The 19188-nt window shown below is 36.8% G+C and overlaps 1 protein-coding gene across 22 annotated transcripts in view; it reads left to right on the forward strand.

The window, feature by feature from the left end:
• mdga2a (MAM domain containing glycosylphosphatidylinositol anchor 2a) overlaps positions 1–19188 on the forward strand; it is a 347889-nt gene that overhangs the window by 192144 nt on the left and 136557 nt on the right. For 18 of the 22 annotated variants that reach the window (XM_087290654.1, XM_087290660.1, XM_087290651.1 and 15 more), the window contains one exon: positions 3623–3762. Coding sequence is in view for 4 of the 22 variants with exons in the window: in XM_087290644.1 (XP_087146770.1) it covers positions 3623–3762 (140 nt within the window). In the remaining 18 variants the exon portion in view is untranslated. Of the gene's footprint in view, positions 1–3622; positions 3763–7493; positions 7744–7834; positions 8150–19188 lie in introns of those variants that run through there. The other 4 variants (XM_087290649.1, XM_087290662.1, XM_087290665.1 and 1 more) reach the window with 3 other exon arrangements.

Raw genomic sequence — 19188 nt, forward strand, 5'->3', positions numbered from 1 at the left:
GTGCAGCTCGGCCAGCGCCTGCGCTTGGTAGCGCTGGTAGGTGGCCATCGCGTGCAAAGCAGAAGCAGCCTGGCCCGCAGCCTTATAAGCTCTGGCTCCGAGGGAGGCAGACAACCTACAGGCTTTGGACGGGAGGCGGGGCAAACCCCGCCACGTAGAGGCGCCGCGCGGACAAAGATTGACCGCGATAGCGCGCTCCACTGACGGGATCGCCTCATACCCCCTGGCAGCTCCGCCGTCAAGGGCGGTGAGGGCGGAGGCACTCGCAGCACGGGCAGAGAAAGGTGCCCTCCAGGACTGCGTGAGCCTACTGTGCACTTCCGGGAAGAAGGGGACGAGAGGCTTCGAAGGCTTCGCCTTCTGGTCCTCTACGTAGCACCCATCTAGTCGGTCCGGCCGCGGAGCTGGGGGATAAACCATCTCCAACCCCACGGCCGAAGCAGCCCGGGAAAGCACGGCTAACATGTCCGCTTCAGGATCCGATTTGACAGCGCTCACCTGCCCGGAGGGGGCGAGCGGGTCCGGATCTTCGTCGGACAGTGAAAGCCCACCCTCCGATGCCGCGGAGGACATCTGATCTCCGGTGTCAGCGAGTGTGAGAGCTACCATCTGGTTAGACGGATCACTCTCACCACCCGAAGCTTGGATGGAGCGCCGTGAGGAGCGAGAGGTCCGCGAGCCCGTGGGCGGCGGATTAGCTCCCGCTGAAACCCTCAGATCTGCCCGAGCGCCCGCTGCTTTTTTAGAACAGGAGGCAACTGGGGTGGCTCGCTCTCTTGCGAAAGTTAGCCGCGATCTTAGCTGTGCAACGGTCATGGCATCGCAATGACGACATGAACCGCCCGCGAGCACCGCATTAACATGCTGGACCCCCAAACATGCAATGCAGTGATCGTGTCCATCATCCGGAGACAGGAAACCCCCGCATCCAGAAACGCACAGTCGGAGCGCCATCCTGAAAAGGACGTGCTGCACGACTGTGTTGCTCTTTTAGGAAAGTTGCAACTATACGCACCGCTCTGGAGGACCGGACCCAAAGAACCGCAGGCAAGGGAGTAACCCAGCTCGACCGTCTGCCACCGCGAAGACCCACTCTGGACCGGGAGACACACTCGTTCGCTCTGAAGTGCTGATCAGCAAGAGGAACCCTCATCGACTCACTCAGAAAGGATCTGAAGCGAAAAGGATGGCGTCTGCTGGCTTCAGGTGTGCTTATATGCTGAGATGATTGCAGATGTCGCACACCTGCGCAAGCTTACGCTGCCAATTAATTTCATTCATTGGCCCGTTCAATACTCTCCAGATAAGCGGCTTCTGATCCGAATCCTCCCATTCATGGCACTGAAGTTCCCCAACCGAAGGGGAACTCAGTTGTTTCATCCTATACTTCTCTCACCATTAAAATTAAATTAAAAGTTCTGCAGGGGTGCTTTTTTGAAATAGTGGGCTGCGCTGCAAGCTGGTCATAAAAAGTGCCTAACTACAATAGGCAAATTCATTAAAACATATATAGAGTATGTATATTAAAAATAGCTTACTACATGATATATGTATATATTAAAGTCCCTGTGAAGTCAAAGTTATGCACGTATTTTAAATACAGTAAAATATTTTTGAAAATTGTCCTAAGACAAAAATGGCTGTTGTTCAATAGTTTTAGGTTAACTTTCATTAAAGTTGATGAGCCACTTCATATGTTGATTACTGTATGATAAGTTCTAAGGTTATGTTTTGTATAATATATAATAGTATGTTCCAAATCAATGACAAAAGATATGCTTTTAAAATGCAGTCTCTTACAGTACTTTCACCATATGGATCACTTTTGATCATGACACTGTACATTGAGAATCTGTCTTATGTCTTCATAAAATCAAAGCTCTCTTGGCTTTTATTTTGAATATTTTCTTAAGTTATCAATAATCTAGTCTTTATCTCTCAATGACAAAATTTATGCATTCAAAACTTCATAATTAATTAGTATAATATACAATTTTTATGATAAAATACATTGAATTCTACACAGAATGTTATATTTGAATGCGATATAGAGGAGATCAAGACTTCAGACTTGCTTTGGCTCTCATAAGCTGTCAGATGCAGCTTTGCTTATACTCAGCTCTGGCCATGCTGTGATATAAACAAAATACTATTGGCTACTTTAAGAGCGGAGGAGGGCCCGATTGTTATGTCTCACTCTTTTCTCCTGCTTTCAGTGGTAAATAGAATTCAATCTCTGAGTGCACTCTAGAAAACTCCAGAGTTTCAGCAGTGACTAATCTAAATCCTTCTGATTGGCCATTGTGTTCATACTGTATGATCAACAGAAATGTGAATAGCTGAAAGAATACTGATGTAATGTAATGTTGCTAATCAACACGTTTTTACTGCAATTGTTGCATCTGTAACACTGGAGATTTGTTTTGTTGTCTTGAGTATGCACAGGGTGTTTTTGTCACTTTTTATTTTCAACCCTGATGAATATACTTTTGTTAATGCTAATATTGATGAATATTGGCCATGAAGAACAACAAATACTGTGTGAATTTCTTTATTATATATTTACATGTTATATATTTACATGAATAACTATATATTAATAAATATAATCATAAATAATCAATCTAATTTATATTCAAAATGATTTTCATTTTCACTGGCCTGGGTAACTTCAGTCATCATTTACAGGATCTGTGATTTGTTTAGTGTCCTTTTGTAAAAATGTTGTTTTGGTTTAAACTTTAAGTCAGAATTAAGTGTTTTTACTTAAAAAGCTAAATTATCTCCCAGTGGGGTACAAGACAAAAGTTAAGTAAAAAAAAAAAAAGAAAATTGGCATTAATTGTGTAAATTCCATATAAATACTGTAATTAAATGCAATTCTGCAGCACCTGGTCAACTATAATTCAGACTCAACAATGTATATCTTGCTATGTGACTATTGCCCTATCCTTAACACTAATTCTGACTTATTTAAATGTGCATTTTATAAAAATTAAAGTACCTTCAATTTACCTACACTGTATCAAAAGCACCTCATACTGGTACTTATTCTGTATCACTGATATTGTATACTGGTAAAAAAAAAAAAAGTTTAGTAAGGATAATATAGTAATCCTTAGTAAGGATATGCAAGATTGAGTGTTTTTTGTTTTTTTAAGCATCCTGGAAGTGCTTGGTAAGTGTAGATCAGTGTAGGAAACATCATCAAGCAAGCACACTGCACTGCACCCGAGCTCAATTCTGCTGCTTAGTGGGGAAATCAATAATACAGGCACTTTGCCTCATCAGTCGCCTACGCATCTTCAAGATGTACTATAAGGTAATGCTTAGATGAGGGTATTTTTGTCTGCTTGGAAAATTGCTTGGAAATGCAAGTCCAAGATTCTTCTACATAACAGAGCAACTGGTGTAGTGCAAATTACATCTACCGGAGCGAGGTGAATGATTGCACAGCCTCACCTTGAATTTGATTTGGGCTGAAAGCATCAGTCTGGTGTGGCAGGAATTTTATTTTCCCTCCATGACAGCTTTCTGCAATGTGGCTGGTTGATGATTCAACCTCAAATGATCCAGTGAACTGAACTATATCGCTTTTTTTCCGTCTCTTTCCCTAATGCAGCTCCACCAACCGTTCAGATCATTCACTCCGGTCACGCATGCAACATTGAGGAGGAGCGCTACACGGAGAGGGTGTACACCATCCGCGAGGGGGAGACTTTGGAGCTGACCTGCCTGGTGTCGGGACATCCACGGCCACAGGTGAGAATCTCTGTGTTTGATCGTATGCATGAATCTGCTCATTCGATTTGGTTTAAATTGAGTTTCATTACTTCAGCTTGATTACTTGATAACTTTTAGCAGACTAGGTCTGATCACAGACACATTTAAAAACTTAGTTTTACAAGTTCAACCAAGTGCAGAGCAACACACAGTGTCACTAAAATAATTTGTATGTGTTTTTGAGTCTTGTTAGGTTATACATTAAATGAAAACACCTGTTTTCTTTTAATTTAAATATAAAAAAGTTTTGCCTAATGTTTAGTGAATTGGACTTGTGATCTAAGGGTCTGAGTTTCGAGTTCTGGCAATTCAGAATGTTGACTAGATTGTTATCTTTATTCATTCATTTAACATTTTTAAAATATATTTTCGCCGACTTAATATAAAGTATATTCTTAAATAAGCCCAAGCAAGAATGTTAGTTAAACATCAGTGTTTTTGCTCTTCGAGAATTTATCCATATGTATTTTTATAGTATGGATTAAGTTATCATTTGGTTATTGTGCTTAGATACACACACTGTACATCTACGTTTTAGTGAGTATTGGCAGTGATAGTTGGTTATAAGTTAGTTGTTGGATGAAATGCATGTGTTTTTACTAGTTACACAGTGGCTTGAATGTATGCATTTATATTAGAGGTACACTGAAATTAAAATTCTTGGTTAATAGTTATTTGTAATAATTGTTTGTTTATTATTTATTATTTGTGTATATATTTAACTTTCGCTGAGGCACATACACAAGCTAGTCACTATGCATTCCACATATTTTGTGTTTGGGTCAGCACAGGAACAAGCTGGCCTTGTAAAACACAAGCCATTGAAATGAATGGGTTTTATAATTCAGTGCTTTTCACATCCTGTCTGAAAGCAGAAAAATTACATGCATACCTAATTTACAATGATGGATAACGTCAAGTCTATCTCTGTAGTTCATACAGTAGTGCTTACTTGGACTCAAAAAAGGAAAACCTTTTATGTATTTTGTATTAAATTCATTTAAAAATGAAGAAAAAAAAACATGAAAGCGCAGGTTACAAAGTGCCAATTATGAAAATATTAAAAGTATTATTTGTACAAGAAAATAAAAAATAAGTCTATAGTCATGCACAAGTGCTTGTTGGCTTGATTGTTTGTATGCATCACTCTATAAGTAATACAATAACATATGTACAGTTAAAGTCAGAATTATTAGCCCCCTGTTTATTTTTTCCCAATTTCTGTTTAACGGAGAGAAGATTTTTTTCAACACATTTCTAAACATAAATGTCTCTAATCTCTAATAACTGATTTATTTTATCTTTACCATGATGACAGTAAATAATATTTGACTAGATTTTTTTCAAGACACTTCTATGTAGCATAAAGTGACTTTTAAAGGTTTAACTAGGTTAATTAAGTTAACTAGGCAGGTTAGGGTAATTAGGCAAGTATTGTATAACGATGGTTTGTTCTGTAGACTATTGAAAAAAAACATAGATTAAAGGGGATGATAATTTTGTCCCTAAAATTATGTTACAAATTTAAAACTGCTTTTATTCTAGATTAAATAAAACAAATAAGACTTTTTCCAGATAAGAAAAAAATTATCATTAAACATATTGTGAAAATTTCCTTGCTCTGTTAAACATCATTTCAGAAATATTTAAACAAGAAAAAAAAAATCAAAGGGGGCTAATAATTCTGACATCAACTGTACAAGTCTGCAGGCATGTTGAGTTTTTTTACCAAGTGGCATCCCCTGCTATTGAACAGACATACATGATATAGTTTTTTTAGACACATCTATGTAAACTGCGGTGAATTTGACAATATTGCCCTTATGCTAAACCTTTTCAATAATGTTAAGGGAAAACTAAGGAAAATACATAGTTGTCATGTAAACACACCTGCTGGACTCAAAGCCAACACTACTGCTCATTACTGGGTACTGGACCATCACAGTACTTCTAGAAGGCAAGATAAGATATTTGCAAAAAAAGACTTTAAAGTATGATATTAAAGTGGGCTGTTTTATTTAAGAAAATTAATTGAAAAGGAAACCTCATAAATCAAAATAATCAATTAAAACTATTCGTAAAACATGCGGAAATAGAAAACTAAATTATGAGACATTCTGTGGTGTTGAAAACTACAGTATAGTACAATTTAATACTCAGTGTGCTGCTGTTTTTATTATAGCTCCTTGATATAATGTCTGGCACAGAATAAAGAGACTGGGAAATGTATTGCCTCTGTAATATATATCTGTAATATACTACAGACTATATATACTGTTATTCGTCATAAACAGCTACCTGTCGAAAATGCACAAGGGAAATTTTGAGCTTTTTTCCCATTAAAGTGTTTTTTCTACATGACACAAATAGTCAATTTTATGTCAAAGCAAGCCTAAAAATATTATGTATATATCACAAGCTAATGAATTGCCATATATATACACACACACACACACACACACACACACACACACACACACACACACACACACACACACACACACACACACACACACACACATTCAGATGATAGAGTCAGAATTTGGCATCAACATTAAAGCATTGATCCATCCTGCATTGTTTCAACGCTTCAGGCTGGTGGTGTAATGGTGTTGGGGATCTTTTCTTGGCGCACAATTTGGGCCCATTAGCACCAATTGAGCATCATGTCAACGCCACAGCTTACCTGTGTATTGTTGCTGACCATGTCCATCCCTTTATGACCACAGTGTACCCATCTTTTGATGGCTACTTCCAGCAGGATAATGCACCATGTCATGATTTTTAGAACATGATAATGAGTTCACTGTACTCAACTGGTCTCCACAGTCACCAGATCTGAATATAATAGAGCACTTTTGGGATGTGGTGGAACAGGGGATTCACATCATGGATGTGCAGCCGACAAATCTGCAGCAAATGCGTGATGCTGTCATGTCAATATTGACCCAACTCTCTGAGAAGTATTTCCAGTGTTCAATCTGTGCTATAAAGGATTAAGGCAGTTCTGAAGGCAAAAGGGGCTCCAACCCGGTACTAGTAAGGTGTACCTAATAAAGTGGCCGGTGAGTATATGTAGGGAATAATATTACAAATGCTTTCCACTGTATTTAGACATTTTCTCACCGATTTATGAAAATGTGAATAATTAGCAGGAAAAAAGTCTTTGAAATGAGATGGAAATAGCCTCTTCTCATTTATATTCATATTTTTATATTTCAAATGTAAATCGTTCAAATGCTCCCCAATGATTCAATCCACCCTTTGACATAGCTCATTATGGATGTATTTTTTATGTTTTAAATACTTTCTACTTATTTGAAATATTCCAAAGACATCCTGAAATATATAGAAATGCTATTCTCACCTCACCTTAATATGCTATACAAATATATGCAAACGATAAAATACATAAGACGTATGCTATATGTGGTGCTACGGTGAGTCCCAAATCAATGTTATGCTTCTCAGCTCAAGAGGATGCCGTATAATCCTGAATAATGTGACATTTTGATTATCACAAAACGATAACAACATTCTGTGTTTCGGCTTCATGCTCTCCTGTATGTATCATTCATCGGATACGCTTCTGGACTCGCCGCAGTACTCTCCATTTCACCCTCACTCAAGTGGTCTTAATTCTCTCAACGCCCCACTCCTCGTTGTATCTTGCAGAGGGCTTATCAGTCCCGTAGCCTGTGTGCGGTTTTAGATAGGCAGCACTCTACGCCTCTCATCTTGGTCTCAGTGCTGCATTTTCTGTGGAGAGGAAGAGCAGTCCCACTGAGTTAGTGCAGGGAAGAGACGGCCACAAGGGAAATCACTGAATCTGCACGACTGCAGAAGAGCTCGGTGATTCCCTGAGGAGCTCTGTCAGACCTCTGAAAGCTAGGAAGAGTCCCAAAATCTAAATGTTTGCTAAAAAAAATCCTCCTGGCGGTGTGGTGTCATAGTTTTGAGGTAAGCCTTCATTTTGCATTCCACGCACAGTTGCTGTGAGGAGCTTTTTTTTTTTTTTAATGGTCCTGTGACGTTCTTCTCTTCGCATCAGAGCCAAGCTGTCTGTTTCATTCTCCAGCCTGCAGCCAGGTTTCTGACCTGAGCGGACATAAGAGTTGAGTAGGGTGGACAGTGTGTGATGAGGTATACCTGAATGTAATGGTGCCTTGTCACTGCTGCTGTTAAGTGCTAAGTGCATCTCTCTTTGGGCGGTTTGCATGATGCACAATGGGGACCTGGGATGCCAAGCCACTGGAGAAAGCCACCACCTTGTGAGCCCTGGACCTGGATAGGAGTTAAAAATATGTCTGTTAATGTTTCTATTCCTCTTGATGCCGGTTGATTGATGCTGTAGGACTCCCAGGAGGTATTCTAAATTTGAAATCTGCCATGTTTGCTCACTAGTTTTTAATCACAGCCATTTGATGTCATTTAAAATATTTCAAGCCTCTAAACAAATCTCATATATAAGTTATATATAAGTATATATATATAAGTCAGAATTATTAGCCCCTCTGAATTATTAAACCCCCTGTTTATTTTTCCCCCAACTTCTTTTCAGCGTAAAGAAAATTTTTCCAACACATTTCTAAACATAATAGTTTTAATAACCTATCTGTAATAACTGATTTGTTTTATCTTTGCCAGGATGACAGTAAATAATATTTGACTGGATATTTTTTAAGATACAGCTTGAAGTGACATTTAAAGGCTTAACTAGGCAAATTAGGTTAACTAGGCAGGTTAGGGTAACTAGGCAAGTCATTGTATAACGATGGTTTGTTCTGTAGAGTATTGAAAAAATTTTGCTTAAAAGGGCTAATAATTTTGGCAATAAGATGGTGTTTAAAAAATTAAAAACTGCTTTTATTCTAGCCAAAATAAAATAAATAAGACTTTTTCCTGAATAAAAAAACATTATCAGACACACTGTGAAAATTTCCTTGCTCTGTTAAACATTCATTCATTCATTCATTCATTCATTTTCTTTTTGGCTTAGTCCCTCTATTAATCAGCGGACTGAACCGCCAAACTTATCCAGCACGTTTTGACGCAGCGGATGCCCTTCCAGGTGCAACCCATTCCTGGGAAATATCCACACACACACTCATTCACACTCCTGTGTGCTCCTTAATATTTAGAGTTGGCCCTGTGAATTGTCAGTGGTTTTCACTGATTTTCATAGTATTTTGTAATTCTACAGACAGCATCTGTTTGGCCACCCACATTCATCAATAACCAGTATCATCTTTAGAGTTCTGCAAAAAAAGATATGTACAGCTTTGGGAAGCATGCATATTTAGTCTATGCATGTTTGCCGGCAGCTAGCTCTCTGCAGCTCTCACATTGTGCCTACTGAAGCTAAACAGGGCTGTGCCTGGTCAGTACCTGGATGGGAGACCACATGATAAAGCCAGGTTGCTGCTAGATGTGGTGTTAATTAGACCAGCAGGGGGCACTCAGCCTGTGTTCTGTGTGGATCCTAATGCCTGTGTGGGACTCTATACTGCTCAGTAAGTGCATGTCTTTCAGATGTGGACATTAAAAATCCCAGAACGTCATTTGAAAAAGACTAGAGATTTAACCCTAGCATCCTGGCCAAATTTGCCCACTGACCTCTGTCCATTATAGCCTCCTAACCATCACCATATCATAATTGGCTTTATCACTCTGTCTCCTCTTCACCAATCAGCTGGTGTGTGATGTGCGGTCTGGCACAATAATGCCATCACGTCATCCAGGTGGATGTTGCACAATGGTGGTGAATGTAGAGATTCCACCAAAAATGTGTAAAGCACTTTGGGTGTCCAGAAAATCGTTATACAAAAATGTAAGGAATTATTATTGTAAGGAAAATTTTTATTATTATTCATTCATTCATTTTCTTGTCGGCTTAGTCCCTTTATTAATCCGGGGTCGCCACAGCAGAATGAACCGCCAACTTATCCAGCAAGTTTTTATGCAGCGGATGCCCTTCCAGCCGCAACCCATCTCTGGGAAATATCCACACACATACACACTCATACACTACGGACAATTTAGCCTACCCAATTCACCTGTACCACATGTCTTTGGACTGTGGGGGAAACCGGAGCACCCGGAGGAAACCCACACGAAGGCAGGGAGAACATGCAAACTCCACACAGAAACGCCAACTGAGCCGAGGTTTGAACCAGCAACCTTCTTGCTGTGCGGTGACACCACTACCTACTGCGCCACTGCCTCGCCCACATTATTATTATTATTATTATTATTATTATTATTATTATTATTATTATTATTATCATTATTATTATTATTATTATTATTATTATTAGTAGTAGTAGTAGTAGTAGTAGTAGTAGTAATAGACCTGCACACATCGTCACACATCCATTTTTATCCTAACTATTTACTTTCACTTTAGACACAATAACCAAATGTGTTTATATTTCAACCCAGCCAGTATATGTAAATATAATTTTAGTGCTATGAGACATGAAGGATAGCGTAGTTCAGTAATTAGGCACTTTGTTTGGTTTGGGTTTTGTAGTGTGCAAACGCATATATAGGGCGCTTCAGGTGTATATATACTCTGGAAAAAATGTGTATGCTCAGCCCAGCACAAAGATGAAAGGTTTAACCAGCAAGGCTTTCAAGTACATGAAACTACTTTTGTCATTATGAATGCTGTAAGTGCAGTGCCCCATGAGAGTAACTCTACCACTGAGTTAATATTTGTTGTGAATGTACCTTTCATTGTGCAGTATATTGATATTCCAGAATTGCGACTAATACAGAGAGTGCCGTGGCACAGTACTACAATATTTCTTCAAATGCAGATCACTGAGACATTTTAATTCGCTACAATTAAAACCATCATATCGCACACCCCTAGCTGATATACAAACAGGTGTAATGATGAAGTTTATATAGCACCAGCATATAGCAAATATTAACAACCACTAAGTCTGTCTTGAAAGTTATAATTAAAAACTGATTTCCCTATAAAGAAGATCAATGAGACTGCTGCAATTTATGCGGAGTTGTTTTGCCTGTTTTATGTCCAACATATCACAGACACATCATCAAATTAAAGCAGGTTACAATTTATTAAGCTTCTCAATTCTTAGTTTGATGACTGATATTCCAGCAGTTTTGTTGTTTAAATGTAATTGTTTAAGGCAGCACATGTTGAGCTATGTCAGTTCATGCAGAGGGCATTTTTTGGCTGTGAAAACCCTAATGCATTTTGAATGTTCTGTGCTTGCTTTTGCCTCCCAGTCTTTATTATAAAAAGATAGGAAGATTTTTGCTGGCAGCCTCATTTTGAATAAATGAACTTCTTTCTGCCGCTTCTGATCTCATCTCTGGCTTTTGCTGACTCCCTTACCTTGAGTATAAATAAGGAAAGATTTTTAATGAATTACCTACCTTTCCTGCTTTGGAGCAGTCTTTCCACCTCTGCTTTTGGGAAGTTAATGACAGTAAACATGAAATATGACCATTTTCAGACCTCTTCTAAGCAGAGGGTAGCACATAATGCAGTGGGCTGTCACAAAATGTAAAACAGGACCATTTATTATCTAAAATTACCAACAAAACAAAAAAAGTGTTTGGTATCAGCTCAGTTCTGGGAGACAGTATAAACAGCATCATATAGTTTTGTTTTGAAATGGATGAAGTGTCAAAGACCATCATGTGTAATTGGTAGTAACAGACATATTTTTGCTTTTTTATTATCCCAGTCAAAGCTTTTATATGTACCAGTGGTTCAGAGATTGGCTATTTAGCATGAGCTCTTTAGCCCCTGCTGTTTGATGCCGTAACTACACCATCTGCTCCCATAAATGTCTCTCTCTGTTGACGTCCATTCACAATTACTCCCAGCAGCATATTGTAGAAGCAATATTTTACTTGTACATTTATTTTTGGGAAGCAATACTAAAATTTGATTTATTTCCTATGACGTAACTAAGATCTCGTGCCTTGTTTTTTAAAGCTGCATTTGGATTGTTTTCCAAACATATTTTTATACATTTATTCATTCTTTCATTTTTCTTCGGCTTAGTCCCTTAGTTATCAGGGTTTGCCATAACGAAATGAACCGCCAACTATTCCAGCATAGGTTTTACGCAGTGGATGCCCTTCCAGCCGCAACCCAGTACTGGGAAACACCCATAAACTCATTCACACATACACTTATTCACTATGGCCAATTTAGTTAAAACCATTCACCTGTAGGGCATGTCTTTCGGACAGAACTAGTGTAAAATATTATAAATGTTTCTCAAAATAAAATATATTGTGTTCAAGGGTGAATAATAGTTTTTGATTAAATGTAAAAAGCAGAGAAATATTTTTTTCAAAAGAATGACTCTTGTACATCAGAATTTGCAAGGAGTATGGATAATTTCAGAATTGCATTTTTTTTTTTACACTACCGGTCAAAAGTTTGGGCTAAATAGGATTTTTATATGTTTTAAAATAAGCTATCCTGTTCACCAAGGCTGCATTTATTTAATTAAAAATACAGTACAAATTGTACAATTCTTAAGTGTTATTGTACTATAAAAACAGTTCAAAGGTAGCTTATTGTTTAATTTAATAAGTTATTTCAGTGATTTTAACAATGAAATCTGTCTAATATTTATTATTATTATTATTGTTATTGTTATTATTATTATTACTACTATTATTATTATTATTATTATTGATATTAATGATATTAATATTATTAATATCAATGGTAATAGTAATAAAAGCAATAATGGCTGGAGTAATAATTGTATTTGAAACTACATGCAATAAGTAATAAATAAATATTTAATTTATACATTTTAACAAATATATATATATATATATATATATATATATATATATATATATATATATATATATATATATATATATATATATATATATATATGCATCATTTAATAATGCCACCTTGATGAACAGATTAAATTTCTTTACAAATTTTATTATTTTTTTAATTTTCTGTTTAATTTAATTTTTAGGTTTTTAACAATTTTTTTTTAGAAAGAGCTGGGAACTATGTACTGCGAACTATGAACAAACACGTTCACATTGAGTGATAATTACTGCACTTTTATTTATGGCTCTGTTCCAGAATCATTCTCTCAGTCAAATTAGCACCAGGGTCATCTTAGATAGATTTCTAACTGTGCAACAAAGCATATTAATCAGTAATTAGCATGGACCCCTATACCGTCATCGCCCAAGGTTTCAGCACTCCTTTGTTTAAGCTTTTCCACAACTGAAGCACTTCCCATAGATCCACAGTCAGTGAGTGGGCCAGAGAAAGATACGCCCAGGGCTGCTTTATGATAGACTGAGGGGGCTGGAGGCTATATATAGTGCTCTTTATGGGCACATTCTGTCTGCATTTGACACACTGGGCCCGTCGTCACAGAACTCCCATCAGTGTTCTGGCTCAGGCACTCCGTGGCACTGATCCACTTAATGCTGGCAGGGGCAGAAATCTCAGATGCCACAAATTTATGAGGATAAACCGAAGATGCTTGTAATACTTCAGAGAAGAGTTTCTTTGTTTTTTTATAGCAATATTTTTTAAATACATATGTTTTGGCACACCACAAATCCTATACGCACTCTTATGACATTTTTTCTTTTTTATGAAAGTTAAAAAAAAATCATTATATGATTGTTTTAGCTGGTTTTGTTCATACTATGAAATACTAAGAAATCAGTTTATAGTAGTTGTTTTATTAGTCTATATTCATTAGTGTTTGGCTGTGAATATTTACGTAAATTTAGGTCTGTTCATGACACTGTAATCGCATCACTTCAGAAAACTAAACCTTTTTTGCCTTTAAAATATCACTTACCAGTTGTAAACACTTTATGATTATAAATTGCATGATTAAAGTTGCAGTCAGAATTTTAATCTAGACTACATATTAACTTGTGTATAATATAATTTAATAGAATTATTTCTATTTAAGAATTAAATCTTCTATTCAGTATTATCAACATCATGAAAAGCATTAAATAAACACAGAAACAACAATTACATACTCAGAGACGTCTACACTTTACATATTTTATTAATACATCAGCAGTGTTTAATAACTTTAAACACTATTTACTGTAAGCATTAATCGTTTTAGAAATAACTTTAAGCATAATTATTGGCACATACACTTGATTGAAAGGTTGTTTCCAGAGATTTTATGACAGTTTATTTACATGAGTGTTTAGTACTCTGAATATTTGTAAAAATTTAGAAAATTTAGAAAAAGGAAACAATAATTGAGGACAAATAGTAAATTCTGAATAAATTATTGCCTTTCTTTGAATTTGCAGCCAAAAAATTCACATAAACTACCTGTTATCTGTTTATAATTTTATTAATCTGATTATAAATTTAGTTTAAAATATAATGTGATCTAATTATACAGATTTTTTGTAAAAAGTAGTCCAGAGTACATGACTGCTACAGTGACTTTCAATGTAAAGACAAGAACAGATGAAATATTCAGCAGAATCTTGTTTTGTATTCTGCAGATATTTTAAATTCAGCTGTATTTGTCAGCGGGGCCAAGATGCATACATTGGAGATTACTGATTTTCACATATAACAACAACAAAAACAAACCAAAAAGATCTTTTTGAAGTAAAAGAATTGAGTTACAATGAATGGATTCTAAAAATTTCCTGTCCCTGCGTTCCTCTGAAACACTATTTTCCTTTATGTTATATGGCATAAGGTCCATAGGGCTGTCATTTCCACTGTTTTATGACTATTTATGGAGGCACTTTGGTTGTGAAGACAGTGGGCCGCCGTCAGATTGTTTTCCCATTCCACCCCCAACATATTGCTTGAGTCATGATCTCTACTAACACAGAAATAAATAATGAACCGCAGAGCTTTTTTGATTTATGCTCTGCTCTTTTATTCTTCTGAGCCCCAAAAGTCTTAAATGTATACATTAAAATGAAAGAAGTTCAAGTAACAATTATTCTTAGGAGTCTGAGTAGGTCATCTATTTTTTTTCTTTGCATAACGCCGCATAATGCACAAACGATTATTGCGTTCCGCTCTCTCACCCCTGAAAGTAGGAATTCCTATTTGTGCTCTGTCAGCTACAGCCCACCTCAATGCACGCAGACCAAACAGGGCTAAGCACTTTTCTTTAGCTGCCTTATTTCCTGTTGGAGCTCACAAAGAAAGCCGGCGTATCTAAGCCTTGTGACTTCCAATGCGCCGTTATTCCTAACCAACATCCAATACGTGTGTAAACAAATCTGCCCGCCCTCCATCCTCAGCAAAGCATGAAATGGATTTCATTCTTTCACTTCCAAAGGTTACGACTCTGTCGGGCTCCAAACAGCTGTTTTATTTATTTATTTTCTTGGCACGAGAAAAACCAAGGCTTGGGCGAAAGGCCCTTTTTTGAAATTGCGGAGCTGGAAATGCTTTTAATTAGTACGAGAGGGGCTAATAGTTGGGGTGAGGAAGAAGTTGCTATTTGCACGTGGAAGGCGGAGCTTTGATCTTTGTAGCCGAACTCAAGCTGAGCTTCTCCCGCCTCTGAGGTTCTTCAGCAGCAGGGATGATAAAGGGGGGTTCTGTTGTAATGTAGGTCATCTACACAGTAAGTCTCACTCAGGACTCGCTAAGGCCAAGCCAGGCCTGAATGGGCAATTTGCTCCACTTGTCTGGCTGGTTGGCAGATAGAGTGTACACAGAGGGAGCTACTGAATCTCTCCTGCTCTCTCCGTGCCCGGCTGAGCTCCTCCTTTCCCTCATCTCACCATGCTTTCCTCTGGGTTATGTTATATTTGTGTGTGCGCTGTTGATACCAGGAATGTAACCTAATTGCTATGTGAGATGTACAGAAAATATAATTGTTTATTTACCATGAAAAATTGTTGTTTGCTCGTTTAAATCTTTTAATGAGGCAGTTAATGAAGGGAATAATAGTTTGGAGTCACATCGTTTTAAAACGTGGTGTTTATATATAGGCATGTGACGTTATCAGATTTTTATGGCACAATAAGTTTTGTAACTTTCATTGTGGTACATGGTATCATCACAGTATTTTAATAAATGATGAAAAAGGTTGAATAGAAATAGTAAAATTGTATTGAAATAAAAAAACACTTTCTCTTTTTTAAATTTTAAACAGAAAGATATCAGTTCAATTTATGTTCATTTCTATAGCACTTTTACAATGTAGATTGTGTCAAAGCAGCTTAACATAGAAGTCCTAGTACAGTCCAGATTTTAGAGTTGAAGTTCAGTTTAGTTCAGTTCAGTGTGGTTTAAATTTCACTCCTGAGTTCAAACACTGAAGAGCAAATCCATCGATGCACAGCTCCACCAATCCGTACCAATCCGAGCAAGCCAGTGGCACGGAAAAAAACTTCACCAATTGACGAAGCGAAAGGAAAAAAAACCTTGAGAGAAACCAGGCTCTGTTGGGCACGACTATTTTCTTCTGGCCAAACTTCCTGTGTGAAGCTTCAGTCTAGGCGCCTGAGGCTGGGGAAGCTGGACGTCCATCATGGAGAACTGCAGGTGTGGGTAGGTCACCGGCGGGTGAACATGCTGGCCCACAGGATCAATGCGGTGACTCATTTGTCACTGTGGTCTTTCAGGAATCAGTTTCATGCACTCTATTCCTCCATGACTCCCACAGCATCAGCTCAGGATACGGCCTGGTCCAGGATTATGAATATTTTGGCATCATTTCTTCACAGGTCTTGGATCGCATTAATGACACAGCATAGTCTCCAGGGGCCCCAGGAGGAGTATCCCCAGGTGGAAATAGAGAATACAGAAAATAATTAGTGTAGCTGCTGTTCATAGCTTATTTAAACGAGATGCAAGAATGAAGTGTTAAAAATTAAAATATTTGTTATATAAACAAACATAGAAACAAACATGTAAAGCATATGAGCGTCTAACAAATTGTCTGGTCCATTAAGACAGGAGGAGTGTGTCCTACAGGTGGTTGTCAAGCCAGCTAACCTGCATGGAGCACATTTATCCATCATACCATTATGTGTATGCTTTACTACAAAGATAGGACTTTAATCTAGTTTTGAACAGAGAGTGTGTCTGAGCCTCTGGAAGGCTATTCCAGAGTTTAGGAGCCATAAGTAAGAAAGTTTAACCTCCTTTACTCAACTTTGCTATTCTAGGTACCACCGGAAGCCCTGAGTTTTGAGATCTTAAAGAGCGGGTTGGATTGTAGTCAGACAGGATATTAATGTTTCTCTATAGCAAGCAGTGTTGCATACAAGCAGTGCACTTCTTTTTGAAAGTGCTCTGAAAAATAATGTTTTACAATAATATATTGCTGTTTTGGTAAGTGGTCAGTATTCCTTTTTAAGCTGTAACTATATTGCTTTCGAGTATATTTAGTAAATTCTGGGTGGTGGTGAGGTATGCGATCTGAATGAAAAATTCTAGGTGTTTTTCCTTTGATATCTAAGGGGAAAAAATCCTTGCTGCAGTTTCTTTTTTTTTGAATCAGCATCATACCATAATTTATGAAAGAATTTTTGTTTTGAACAAAAGATTTAAAACCCTTTTATGTTTCACGGCCACACTAATTGACCTAATGTGACATGGAAATTGCATTATTGTGTAGTAATTCAAAGGCACGCCATCAATTATTCCTTACATTTAAACCTTGCATCATATATTCCAAAGTAAAGGTCATTTTTTATCATCTCAAATATAGTGTGACTTAAATAATGCAATAAATGTCAAGCAAGAAAAAGCATGCACTAAGTGCTACACGTTTGATTTGGTGTCAAATGAAAGAGAGTATTTGTAAAGTGCATTTCACGCACACTGCTAGTTTCAGTTTAGCTTCAAATAAAATTGTTTATTCTTGACATTTATAATAAATGCTGCTTATAGTGATTCCTACTACAATCTCTGCTGTATATTTATATTTTCCACTCTATGTCTGTTCACAATACTGTTGATTTTAAAAGAAAATTTTTTAAAATGTTGTAAAGTTTGTAAATATTCAATTTTGTTTAGGGCTAATGACAGCTTATTTAGCTTTATCTCCAAATAAAAAGGATACATATTCACCCACCAATATTGGGACTTACATCTCTATTTTCCTTTCAACATTGCCATTTTAACCAAGTTCATGCCATATACACGAGACTTTTTTCCCATACAATACAATGTATTCATGCTATTATGTAAAGTATGACCATAAGACCACAATTGAAATAACCGTCCAGACTGTCAGATGACAGAACTCTTTCATCCTCTGTGAATTAATTGCCTTCCCAAATCATGGCATGCAGATTTTGTTTTACAAACTTCATGCTGAGAAATAATTATCATCCAAATAGAGCTTATGCCATCCATTGATCTGGAGATCAGATCTGTGGTGGAGTATTTGCTCATTTCCAAGTCAAAATTGTAACAATGTAAACAGCACTGTTGCATCGTGATTAGAAATCTCCTGAAGTCATTTAGATTGATAAATTACTGTTATATATTTTTACATAAAACTCATTATGAAGCCATTTGAACAGCACAGTATTAGTCGTCCTTGCTGATGTGGTCTTTTAGCCTTCCATTTTCCTCTTTCAGACACATAACTTATATGTCTACGTTCCATGTCCATTATCTCAAAACCTACAACACACTTCAAAAACACTGCTTTGATCACACCGCCCTCCATCCTCCATCCGGTTGTTGATTTTGTTGAATTTCATGCTTGATGTTGCAGCCGGCCGGCATACTATCTAAAAATATCAAATTAAAAATGTTGGTCATTGAAATGAAGCTAAAGAAAAAAGCAGAGATATACATCTTAGATGGAATATATGAAGAAAAGTTGTTTTGGCCGCTAACTGAAATATATTTTTTGTATAAGTTGAATTACTAAAACTGCTAAGCGGTTAACATTTTCGGTGATGGCAAAATGTAAAATAATTGTTAAGTTAAACTTAAAATGGAACTGAAAATAGAGTTAAATAAGTCATTCAACATATGAAAACATTACTAAATACTTAGTATATAAATAGTAAAAAATGGCATGGTTTGATGGTAGTAATTTTAATAAAACTTTTATTTGAATTATTTAAATTTCTGAAGATTCACAAATAATAACATATGAAGCCAGGTTTGCTTTACCAGAGACAGACAAACCAGCCATAAAGAAATTAATTTAAACAAAGTCACACTCGCTATAGTGTCTGTAGGAATAGCTGTTTTTTCATTTATAAATTTGATTAATGAATTTTTTAAGAACACAAAAAAAGTCACTGTTAAACTATAAAAGCATAAAATATTACCTAAAATATTGAAAATACTTTAATTTCTTTTTATCATATCTTCCCTGTTTTCATAATTTAATTTAGTTTTTTTTTTTACCAATTTGTTTGCACTGGTAACAG

Source organism: Danio rerio, chromosome 17 (assembly GCF_052040795.2).
Source record: "Danio rerio strain M-AB ecotype USA chromosome 17, GRCz13ab, whole genome shotgun sequence".
NCBI lineage: Eukaryota > Metazoa > Chordata > Actinopteri > Cypriniformes > Danionidae > Danio > Danio rerio.